Here is a 12,831-nt window from a genome sequence, read left to right on the forward strand (position 1 = left end):
ATTTTAGCACCAAAGTACTTGGTCAGGGAGAAAAATGCTAAAGGGTGTGACCACCAGTATCAGTTTCCTTCTGTTGTTACAATTCTGGAAGAAGTGTTGTCCTCTACTGGAAACACATAATGGTTTCATCTCAACAAAAGTTCGAAATGCAACTGATTGTTGCCATGAATGTGGAGGAAAATAAACAACTTATTCCCTTTAAACTGGATTATGTAACAATTACCTGAGACCAGGTATGAGGGCTGAGGGCTCTTAGAAATACGTTTTTATTTTCTAGTCAAGATATTTAAGAGAAAATCAGAAATTTTCATTGGAAATTTTTAGTGTTTTTATTTGTTTTTTTATTTGTAAGAAAGTTGTTCAGATTTGACCCCACAGGTAATCCATCTACCACAGTCATTTTGGAAACCCCAGAGCTGACCATTCAGAGGGACACATGTTCATAACTACATTTCTTGATCTATGCAAGCTAATAGTTTAAAGGACACTGATGAATTTTACACAATTTATGAAGTGCCAGTGGATTGCATTAGATGGCTGAATTCACGTCCTCTTGTAATGAAAGCATATTAAAGTACATGTCTCTGTGGAGAGAGCTTGCTTGCGGGGGACCATGAATGAGATTTTTCTAGGAAGCAATATTCATAAAGACAGTAGACCTTGACTCAAATAGGGAGATCACAGAAGTTCTCCTTAATGCTATTATCAGGTCAGTCATTATTTGCTTCATAGAAAAAGAATGAATATTAATCGTAATCATGTCTAGCTGTTCCTATATGGAAATTCTAACTAATCTGTGTCTCCAATTCTGTACACATTCTCTATCAGATCCTTGCTCACTAGATGTATCTTTCAATTTATCTGTTACATCTATTGTCTATCATTTATCTAAAAATATAAAACAATCATCTTTTTAATTTCTTTGCTTTTTCACAGTATGTGCATTGATGGTCTATGTATTTTACCTTCAGAAAGTTTGACATACAGTTCAAATCTGTTTCAGTATATGATTGTAATGTCTATTCTATGTTTGTATATTCCCTTTCAATGCATTTAATGTTTTCATGACTATGGGTTTTGTCTTTGTCTACCTAACAAGTCAACTTATATTTTTTATTTTGCATAATTTTATCCTTGTCTGTTCTTTCTCTATATATAATCCCAGTGTCCAAATGCCCATTTTACTCAGTTGTTATTTTTCCAATGGTTATGATATCTCATTTTCTTCCCATAGGAATAAGACAGGAATGACAAAGAAAGGTGACTCACAATTAAGAAGGAATGAAAGGGACAAATTTTAGCAATCCAGCAGGTTTTATCTTGCTGGGTTTTTCTGACCAGCCCCAGCTGGAGACGATCCTCCTTCTGGTTGTCTCTATCATATATGTTCTGACACTGGTGGGGAACACAGCAATCATACTGGTCTCCTACTTGAACCCCAAGTCCCATAAGCCCATGTACTTCTTTCTGTCTAATCTTTCTTTCCTGGACCTCTGCTTCACCACCAGCATCATTCCACAGATGCTGTGGAATCTCAAGGGCCCTGAGTGTGTGATCCAGCTCTAGGTTGCATTGGGGCCGGGCTCCACAGAGTGCATCCTCCTGACTGTGATGGCCTATGACCGCTTCAATGCCATCTGCCGACCACTCCACTATGGTGTTATCATGCACCCGAAGCTTCTCTGGCACCTTGCAGCTGTGGCCTGGATCAATGGTTTTGTGGAGTCCACAGTTCAGACCCTCCTCGTTTTCCAGTTGCTTCTCTGCAGCCACCACAGAGTGGATGATTTTATGTGCGAGGAGCCTGTGTGAACACAACCTTCCTGGAAAATGAGCTCTCCATAACAATTGTCCTGGTTATACCTCTAGGGCTTATTCTGGTCTCCTATGGCTGCATCGCTAGGAGTGTGCTGAGGACAAAGTCCACGGAAGGCAGGAGGAAAGCATTTGGGACCTCTGGGTCCCACCTCCTTGTTGTTGTTTTGTTCTTTGGGACTATAGTTTTTGTCTACATCCAACCCAAGAGCAAGTACACACAGAACCACAGTAAATTCCTCACCCTTTTCTATACTGTAGCGACACCCTCACTTAATCCTTTGATTTACACCTTGAGAAACAAAGAGGTTAAGTGGGCTCTGAGAAGATTGCTCAGAAGAGACCCCCATCAGGGGGAAATGTGAGATATACTCATGCAGTCCCCCAGAGACCGAGGACTTTTAACATCATCTAATTATTGCTTCTCATCACATTTATAAGGTTCACAGCTTAATCTCCTAAATAAAATAGGTGTGACTTTTCCTTTCAATGGCATCCTGAGGTTACTATTCTATACCCTTCTTATCCTCCCTTCTGAAAACGTCATGCCTCTTTTTCTGGCTATTTTGTAAAGATTCTATGAATAAGTAAATAAATGTTTATAGGTATGTGCAGGCATATCTGAATTATACTTTCATAAATTTTGGAGTTATCACTCTAGTAATTAACTAATGCCATACCCGAACAATTATGGCAAATCTAGTGTCCCATCACAGAAGTATATCTTCCAGCTTCTGGAGGGAGAGCTCTGGTCACAGCTGGGTCAGTCTGGGTCTACCTGAGGACATGGCTCTGCAGCACGTGCCCTGTCTGTAGCTTGCCAGAGTGCAAGGGCCCTGCAAATCCACAGCTACCTGACAGTTTGCCTTATGTAGGGTATTGTTGATTCTTGTGCATGCAGAAGAGCATCTGGGATTAAGTACATTCGGGATTTTTTTGATCTCTCCCACCCACAGAGAAAGCCTCCAAGGAAAATGGGCCATGAGACCGAATAATTCTCTATTATGCATCTCTTGTCACCACAGAGGAGCTCCCGATCTCCTTAGATCAACCCTTTAGTGCTATATCTGCATCTAAGACAAATATGCAAACACATTTTAAGTATTGTCATTAAATCTGAATATTTAAATCTCACTAAAGTAAACAGATTTATTTATAAATAAAAATGATGGTCTTTGTCATATACAATATTCCTTTTGATTGATATTATAACTGAATAGAATTTTTTTTTTTATTATGTTATGTTAGTCACCATATAGTACATCATTAGTTTTTGAAGTGGTGTTTCATGAATCATTATTTGTGTATAACATCCAGTGCTCATTACAACACGTGCCCTCCTTAATATAATTGCATAGGATTTATAAAATTGTTTTCTTTATATTGAATATAAAGTTTTTACCTATTCTAATAACATACTTGAAAATATTGGTAGTTTTTAAAATTTGAAAATATTGGCCTTGTTTTCCCTACATTCACAGTAGTTATTGATTTATAAAATATTATCAAAACCCTTATTGGCTTTAATTCTAGAGCCTGCTTAGACATATTTACAATATGTTTTGTTTTATAAATGTGGCTTTGTAAATAATAAATGCTTTTAATGGGCATTAATCCTAAGGAATCATTTTAATACAGATAAATAACTCTAGCAGAATTTAGTAAGTTGAATGGAGTGATAAAAAAAAAACACATTGGAGAAGAAAAACATGATCTAGTAAGAAGACATTGATAAGGTACCTTAGGTATTGTTTTTGTATTTCTCTGCTTATAAGATAGAATATGATTGACATTTGATTAACTGGGGTCATATTGAAATAAAATTTTTTAATTGAAGAATTAAGATAGCCAAATACCTAACCAACAATATGATTACCTAAATCATTTAAAATCTTATAATTTCAAATATGCAATAAATTAATAAACTAATAAAAATGATATCTTTATGTACACACTAAGAAGAAAAATTTTACTATTTTCCATATATTCTTTACATTTTTAGTAGTCATACCTAGAGGTATGATTATTTGTACTTTTCCAAAAACATTTAAAAATATTTTAAAGAAAAAAATAAATAAATATTAGTGTTTTTAAATTTACAGAACTAATATTAAACTATATGCATCACTTATACTAATTTTTTAAGAACTATTCACAAAAGTATTCAGATTATTTAATTACATGAATGTATCTCATTTTATTTAGTTAAATATTTATACTGTTTCAATTTTTTTTTATTTTCAACCATGCTGCAATAAACATTCTTGTGTATATATACTAGTTTTTACATACTTTCATGAAAGTGATTCTGTGTGGTTGGTAACTACCCATGGAATACCTCTTTTTTTTTTTAACATTTTTTAAAATTTAAATTCAATTAATTAACATATAAAGTATTATTGGTTTCAGAGGTAGAGGTCAGTGATTCATCAGTCTTATGTAATACCCAGTGCTCATTACATCACATGCCCTCCTTAATGTCTAACCCTGTTACTCCACCCTCCCACCCCCCTACCTCCAGCAACCCTCAGTTTGTTTCCTATGATTAAGAGTCTCTTATGGTTTGTCTTTCTTTCTGGTTTTGTCTTGTTTTATTTTTTTTTTCTTCCGCTATGTTTTGTTTCTTAAACTCCACATATCATTGAGATCATATGATAATTGTCTTTCTCTGATTGACTTATTTAGCTCAGCATAATACCCTCTAGGTCTATCCACATCATTGCAAAAGGCAAGATTCCATTTTTTTTTTTTTTTTTTGGTGGCTGTGTAATTTTCCATTACATATATATATATATATATACCACATCTTTTTTATCCATTCATCTGTCGATGGACATCTGGGCTCTTTCCATAAGTTTGGCTATTGTGGACATTGTTGCTATAAACATTGGGGTGTAGGTGCCCCTTTGGATCACTATATTAGTATCTTTGGGGTGAATACCCAGTAGTGCAATTGCTGCATCATAAGGTAGCTCTATTTTCAACTTTTTGAGGAACCTCCATACTGTTTTCCAGAGTGGCTGCACCAGCTTGCATTCCCACCAACAGTTTGGGAGGGTTCCCATCTCTGCATCCTCACCAACATCTGTGGTTTCCTGACTTGTTAATTTTAGCCATTCTGAATGGTGTGATTTAGTATCTCTTTTTTTTGTGTGTGTGTGGTTTTGATTTGTATTTCCCTGACAGTTAGTGATATGGAGCATTTTTTTCATGTGTCTGTTGGCCATTTGTATGTCTTCCTTGGAGAGATGTCTGTTCATGTCTTCTGCCCATTTCTTGATTGGATTATTTGTTCTTTGGGCGTTGAGTTTGATAAGTTCTTTATCGATTTTAGATACTAGCTCCTTATCTGTTATGTCATTTGCAAATATTTTCTCCCATTCCATAGGTTGCCTTTTAGTTTTGTTGACTGTTTCCTTTGCTGTGCAAAGGCTTTTTATCTTGATGAAGTACCAAAAATTCATTTTTGCTTTTTTCCCCCCTTGCCTTTAGAGACATGTCCAGCAAGAAGTTGCTGCAGCTGATGTAGAAGAGATTGCTGCCTGTGTTCTCCTTTTGGATTTTGATAGGTTCTTGTCTCACATTTAGGTCTTTGATCTATTTGGAGTCTATTTTTGTATGTGGTATAAGGAAATGGTCCAGTTTCATTTAATGTAAATAAAATTGGATTTCTTTTGAACCTGAAGCCCATTGACAAGGACATGTGATAGGAGGAATGTAACATTCCTCCAGGAAACTCCCAGTTGTCTTCATGTTAGTGCCTCATTAGAGGGGGAAATAGCCTTGGCTTGACAATAACCAGGCCTCCAGTATCCTGAGAGTCTTTAGCATATGACAATCCTTCTGGACACCCACTTTGTTCTCACCTCTACAACTCCTGAGTATATAATCAGCCACTCCTCAAGACCACAGGGCAGCAGCTCTTTCTACCCATGGGTCCTGTCTCCGTGCTTTAATAAACCACCATTTTGCACCAAAGATGCCTCAAGAGTTCTTTCTTGGTCATTGGCTCCAGACCTCACTTATATTCTAAAACTACATCAGTACTGTCTCAAGCCACACATTTTTATATGTATTTTTGTTGAAATTTAGTTATAAATGCTTTGTAAATTTAATTTCTATTGATTCTGTAACTTGAAATTATTTAGGAATGTGGTTTGTAGAATCTAAACTCATGGGATGTTTGACTATGATTTTGGGAATGCTATCTCTTTTTTTGTTATTGATTTCTTATTTTATTCTATGTGATTGAAGAGGAAAATTACCCAGAGCAGGCCCAGGCCAGGAGGCCCCAGAAGATGGAAAGTTACTAACAATAAGCTAGAGATAACCAAAAGCCCTACTGAGAGCAAGAGATAACCAGCCGTGTCTGCTTCTGTAAACAGGCTTCCCACCACAGGCTCCCTGTCTACTGTCCCCGCCTAAAGCAGCCCCTGCTCCCCCAGTTTAAATCCACCTACCAGGAGTCAGCATAGCTCTGGGAACTTGATGGCCTGCAGTCCCCTATAAAAGCCCTATAACCGCATTGCCTGGGGCCCAGAACTTCGAGTACAAGCTCATCTGGGTCAACCGGCAAAAAATAAATTCGAGGTCTCCTACTTCCCCAAGTGTCACTTGGTCTCTCACTGGTCTGATTTTTATTTTTCTGCAACATGATCAGTGAATATAATCTGAAAAAAGTTCTTTAAAATCATTGGTTTGTCATTTTTGCCTGGTAGTTCTGAAAGATTTGGCCCTGTCTCTCTTAAGGCTTTTTTTTTAATTTAACAACATAGATTGGAAATCACTCAAAATCATTTCATGGAGAAAACAAATTGATTGGGAAAAGCACTACACTAATGATGAGGGAACAGAAGGCAAGCTGAGGACAAAGCAGAATCTGACACCTCACAAACCCCCCCGCCCCCACCACCATGGGATATATGTGACATTCCTCAGGCACTCCTGGCTGCCCTAAAAGAAAAACAGTTAACTTGTAGAGATCACAATCCTGCAAGACCCGAGTCTCCCTCAGTTTACTTACAAAAGCCCTAGCAATAGCTTCCAGAAGGGAATGTAATACAATTAAAGGTCTTTATAACTGGCAGCCCATCGACAGATACTTGAAGTGGGCAGATTGTAATGTTCCTCCAGGAAGTTCCCAACTATCTTAATGTCAATGCCTTACTAGAGGGGTAAACAACCTTAACTTGACAATGGCAAGGCCTCCGGTATCCTGTGAGTCTTCTTTAGCATATGAAAGTTGTTTCAGAAAGCTCTCTTTTTCCTTACCTCCCCCAACCGCATAGTATATAATCAGCCACCCCTCACAACCCCGGTGCAACAGCTCTTTCTGCCCACGGGTCCTGTCCCTGTGCTTTAATAAACCACCATTTTGCATCAAAGATATCTCAAGAATTCTTTCTTAGTCATCGGCTCCGGACTCCACCCCACTGAACCTCACCTATATTCCAAAACCCCATCACTAATGTATTGCTAACAAGCTTGAAGGTGAGGAAAGTGTCATCATAAAACTATTTGATTAATTATAGAAATATAATTGCAATAGAAGAAAAGGCAAGCAATAAATCAAATAGAAATCACATAGAAAAATAGTAGCTACCAACTCCAACAATTATATAAATTATAAATTATATTGTATAAATTATATAAATGTAAATGGCTAAATTGTCCAAATAAATACAAACATTTTCATAGTACATTTTTTTTTTTTTTGGAGACTAAGATAAAAACTACATTTAGGGATGCAACATAAAGGATACAAAAAGACATACCCTAGATGGTGGCCAAAAGAAAACCCGCACAGTCATGCTAATACCAGACGAAGGAGAGTTTAAGGGAAGAACTATTACCAGGAATAAGGAGGAATTCTCATCCTGATAAAATATTTAATCAACTTGGAAATTATAATACTCCTGGACTTACATACATCCTGTAACATAGCTTCAAAATATGAAGCAAAATCTGACAAATAGCAAAGACATTAGAGAAATCCACAGCTGGAGTTGGATGAATCACTGGTAGAAAAGACATACACACATGAGTGAGGGAGTATGCAGGAAATATGAATAACAGTAAAATTCACCTTATAAATACTGAGAGAACACTACAGGTAACAAGCACACACAATCATTTTTCAAGCATACACAGAATATCCACAACAGACTGACAACATAGTGAATAACAAAGCAAGTCTGAACACATTTCAAAAGTTAAATGCATACAAGCATTTTATCTGAGAAAAATGAAATCAAGATAAAATCAATAACACAGAATGGACAAAGTATAACTGTTCTTCATGTGTGAACATTTCAGGCATAGTGAATGGAGGTAGGATAAAGTAAGATAAACCCAGGGACACAGCAAGTAAACATTAACAATTATCAACATCACACCAGTTTTGTTTCAAATATTTCCTCCCACAGTTTTTTGCTGTAATTTTAAAAAGTAAATCCCAGGCATCATATCATTGCAAAAGTAAATAATTTAGAATGAAAATGAACAATACTTCCTAATTATAATCCATCAGCCCATGTTTATATTTTCTTAACTGTCTTAAAAATGTCTTTTTATCTTTGGTTTGTTCAAATCAGGATCCAAAAAAGCTCCACACCTTGCATGTCCTTGGTATGTTTGTTATGTGTCTAGGTTTTCTGTAAGGGGCAGGTACCTAGCATCTGAGATCTCTGCAGCAAGCACTAAACTCTGCAGGCACAGCAGGAAAGCAGCCCCTAGGCAGTGTGTCAATGAGGGGCTGGTTGGGCTTCAATTAAACCTTATTTACACAAACAGGCAGCAGGTCAGATTTGGCCCTCTGCTGACAGTTGGCAAACCAAGCCCTGGTTGGCCATTCTGTAAGGAGACAGGCTGACCTAGAGAGGCTGATGATATGTTATAATTTTGTAACTTGGTATAGAAAATAACTCTAAGAGTTATAAAATTAATAAATTCCTTTTCAAACTCTCTCTCTCTCTGCCTATATTTCCTTATTGTTCAGCCCTGGGCCACCTAGCTTTTATCTTCTGCCAGTTCATCCATTATTGAATCAAATAAACTTTTTAGCACATTCTAAAAAATCTATTTGTTTGAGAATTTTGCTCTAAGACAACATGCTTGTGACTGGATTTTTATGTAAACAGGAGGTAAACAGTTTATGTGTGTACTTCAAAGATAGTAGGCATATGTATTTAGGTTTTCTTTGGGATTACTCTTAAATATAAATCAGAAGTTACTGTATACACCGCATATGCTCATTAAAACCAAAGGAGAAGCCTTCAAAAAAGAAAAAGAAAATCACCCCTCTGAAAAAATCTTACAAGTTAGTAGGAAGCCTGAACACCAGGGCTGTCCCTTCCCAGCAGAGACATTCTCTGGTCTTTTCACTCTTATTTATCTTGGGGACAGAGGACACAGGGAATCAGAATTAATGGAATAAACTTTCCTGGAATTTGTGGCCGAGAACCATGGGATTGTGCACCAGACCATCCATACCCAATGCTGGTCCTTGTTAACTCCTGGGGGTGAGTGACTCCAGCCTCTGTTCCTCTGTACCATGTGTGTAGAATGAGAACAATAGTACATGGGTGGTTTTTAAGGTCAATCATTAGGCAAACATTGAAGGAGCTTGAGCTGCCCTTTTATATATTCAGAATCCAGTGAATGGTGGTTATCCTAGGGTTGGTGCTGCTGTCAGCTGGTGCTGAGGACAATGCATTCTAAAGCCTCTTTGAAACCAAACCAGGGTTTGAGGATCAAAGTTAGCAAAGAATTTCTCCCTTATTAATATTCAGGAATATTTAATAGAGAAAATATGGAGGATAAGTTAATTTATGACAATGTAGATATTTAAAACAAACATGAAATGTTCTAGAAGTTGCATTTTTGGTACTTTTTGTATTTTCAACTGCTTTCAAAATAGTATATATGTTTCAATAACATAATCTGCCTTGAGAAGGGACTTGAGTGTGTGTGTGCGTGTGTGTGGGTAGCAGAAAGCAAAAGGCTAAAATTAAATAAACAAAATATTTACATTGGTTATTACTGCATGGAAGGAATATAAATGAATAAATTTTAATTTTTACATTTTTTATACATTTTATACATTTGCTCTGAAAAGCATGTATTATATTATAATTGTTTTAATAAAAATGTCCACATTTAAATATTTTAATATTTGTATTATACATAAATTACATGTTTGAAAGAATTGGACAGTTTTTGGTAAAATAGGGATATCTGGCAAAATGCACATCTTGGTTGTTAGTGAATATCACCGTTATCCCCTGATAGAATTATCACATTCTTTGATCCTTTCCAGCTAATTGAGATTTATTATCTCAAGTAAAACTGCATGTCTTTAAGGTGTATGATGTGATGATTTGATACACATATGTATTGTGAATTGATTAGCACAATTAAGTTATTAACACATCTCTCAACTCACAGCAATTGTGTATGTGGTGAGAATACTTGAGACCTACTCTCTCAGCACATGTCAAGGGCATAATACAGCATCACTAACTAGGGGACCAGGTGGTTCATCACACCCAGGACTATTCATCGTACACAGTGATTAAGTCACAGACCTCCTCTCTGTCCCATTACAGCTACTACATGAGTAGTTACCAACCCCTCATACCCCACAGCATCTCCCTAAGTGCTCCCATCGCAGGAAATGCCTCTCCAGATGCCTACAGCTCATTTCTCTTCAGAGCAAGTGTATGGATAATTTTAAAACATATGGAGTCAGAATTCATTTGCACATATGCAAATTTTGTTAATTACATAAAAGTCTTTTAAATTATTTATGTTAATTATTTTTAGTTTGTTTTTCTCCTTCTATCCTTGAATTTAAATATGATTTTCTTTCTAAAAACACTTTCACCATGGAGGCTTTTGATAGAAATTCCTACTTTTTTCTTTTAATATTCTGCAAAAAATACCTCTGAAATGTGTTTGTTTTATTTACATATTTAAATATTGTTATAGTACGCACAACTCACAGAAAGAATTAATTCTATATCATGTAACAATAATTAAGGTTGAAGTGTTTGAAACATTTTTTATGGAAGGAAATAATGTGCTCCATGGAATTATTAGGGAATTAAAAGTCATGTGGGACAGACATATGTGGGAACACTTCCCCCAGAGACCAGGGCAGTCAGATGAGACCCTCAGGGGCTAGAAAATGCCTAAGAGTACAGAATGAGAATTTGCCAGACTTCTGAGATATAATCTCAGAATCTCTGGCAATCTATACAGCAAGACTGGACTGACATATTTTGGAAAACCTGTCTAATATTGGACACACCTATTAAAATTCTTTGGTAGCCAACTTCCTTCCAGAATTTGGCAATCAGAAGTTTGACTGTGAGTACAGAGGTGTCTCCAAAATTACAGCTACTTTTATTAAAGAAGGTCCTTACAAAATAGGTTGCAGAGAGCTTGGTTTTTGTTTCTTTCTTTACTCTTGAGTTGTGTGTGGATCTTTTCAAAGAGCAGATTTGCATGGTCTTCTGGGATCTACCCATGAGTCAAAACTTTTTTCTTACCCAGGGTTCTCCGGAGAGCTGCCTTGACCTCCTTGTTCCGTAAACTGTAGATGATGGGATTGAGCATGGATGTCACCACTGTGTAGAACAAAGCTAGGAGTTTATCTATTCCTGGTGAATGGCTGGCCTTGGGTCTCAAGTAGGTGACAGACCCAGAGCCATAGAAGAGTGTCACTACCAGCAGGTGGGAAGAACAGGTGGAAAAAGCTTTACGGCGGCCTTCAGGTGAGGGCATAATCAGCACAACAGCTAGGATTCTGCCATAGGAAGCAATAATTAGTAAAAACGGACTGGAAATGCAAAGAATGGCCACGACAAAGACCGCAGCCTCATTATGGGATGTATCACCACAGGCAAGAGCCAGGATAGGGGGGAGGTCACAGAAGAAGTGGTCTATTTCACAGGGGCCACAGAAGTTCAAGGAAAAAATATAGTTGGTCTGGCACAAACCTACCATGCAACCCATTCCCCAGGAAATGACTGCCAACTGGGCACACACCCCACGGCTCATTCGCGTTGCATAGTGGAGTGGGGAGCATATGGCCATGTAGCGGTCAAAAGCCATGGCTGCCAAAAGACAGCATTCACTGATAGCAAATAATATGAAGAAAAACATCTGTGTAGCACACCCCTCCCGGGAGATTCCCCGGGCCTCACTCACAAGGCTCTGCAGCATCTTGGGTATGACTGAGCAGGTGTAGCCAATCTCTAAGAGAGACAGGTTGGCCAGGAAGAAATACATGGGCATGTGGAGGACTGGGTTGGTCCAGATGGCAAGGGCTATGAGGGCATTGCCCGTGAGGGATACTAAAAACATGAGTAGGATGAGGGTGAATAAAAAGAAACACTGTTCAGTGACCTCAGAGAACTTGGCAAATGCAAAGTGCTTGACAGATGGGCTGTTGTCCTGCCACAAGGAGCAGCTGAGGTTCATGACCTGGAGAAGAGGACAGCAAGGAAAGTGTCATTCAGCTATAAATGCAAATCTCTATATTGCTTTTAACAAGCTCTAGTAAGTCAGAGAGACACATTTCTTACCTGCAATTCTAAAATTCAGAAAGTTTGGAAATTAAACCTCTCCTCATGCCTTTACAAACCAAATCCTGTTCTGTGTTCACAATGCCAGTTGATCCATTCAAAAATACATAGTCAACAAGCATAAAATTGAAAAAAAAAATTAACTTCAGCTCAATTCTACCTTCATTTCTTCCATTAATCAGTCATCAAATACTGCCAGACAAAAGTCCTCTCACACCTGTCCTTTTCTTCCTTTCTGTTGTCACTGAATTCTTCACACATTCATTCAGCAAGTGTTTATTGAGCACAGAGTATTCTGCACTTACTGCTGCAGGTCCTGAGATTTAGCAATGAAAAAAAAAAAAAAAAAAAACCCACCATTTCTCCCCAAATGGAACTTATTTAGTGAAAGAAAGCAGAAATTAAATGGGTATTCAATGAATAAAGA

General features: G+C 37.3%; 1 protein-coding gene and 1 pseudogene across 1 annotated transcript; one reads left to right on the forward strand and one right to left on the reverse strand.

Moving 5' to 3' along the window:
* Positions 1-1,266: 1,266 nt before the first annotated feature.
* LOC116638036 lies at positions 1,267-2,206 on the forward strand (annotated as a pseudogene).
* Positions 2,207-11,337: 9,131 nt separating this feature from the next.
* LOC116637743 (olfactory receptor 10C1-like) lies at positions 11,338-12,300 on the reverse strand. The gene has a single exon (XM_032413240.1). It carries the CDS (start codon positions 12,298-12,300, stop codon positions 11,338-11,340), a length of 963 nt encoding a protein of 320 aa, XP_032269131.1.
* Between the last annotated feature and the right edge of the window lie 531 nt (positions 12,301-12,831).

Source organism: Phoca vitulina, unplaced genomic scaffold (genome assembly GCF_004348235.1).
Source record: "Phoca vitulina isolate PV1807 unplaced genomic scaffold, GSC_HSeal_1.0 scaffold15, whole genome shotgun sequence".
Lineage (NCBI taxonomy): Eukaryota > Metazoa > Chordata > Mammalia > Carnivora > Phocidae > Phoca > Phoca vitulina.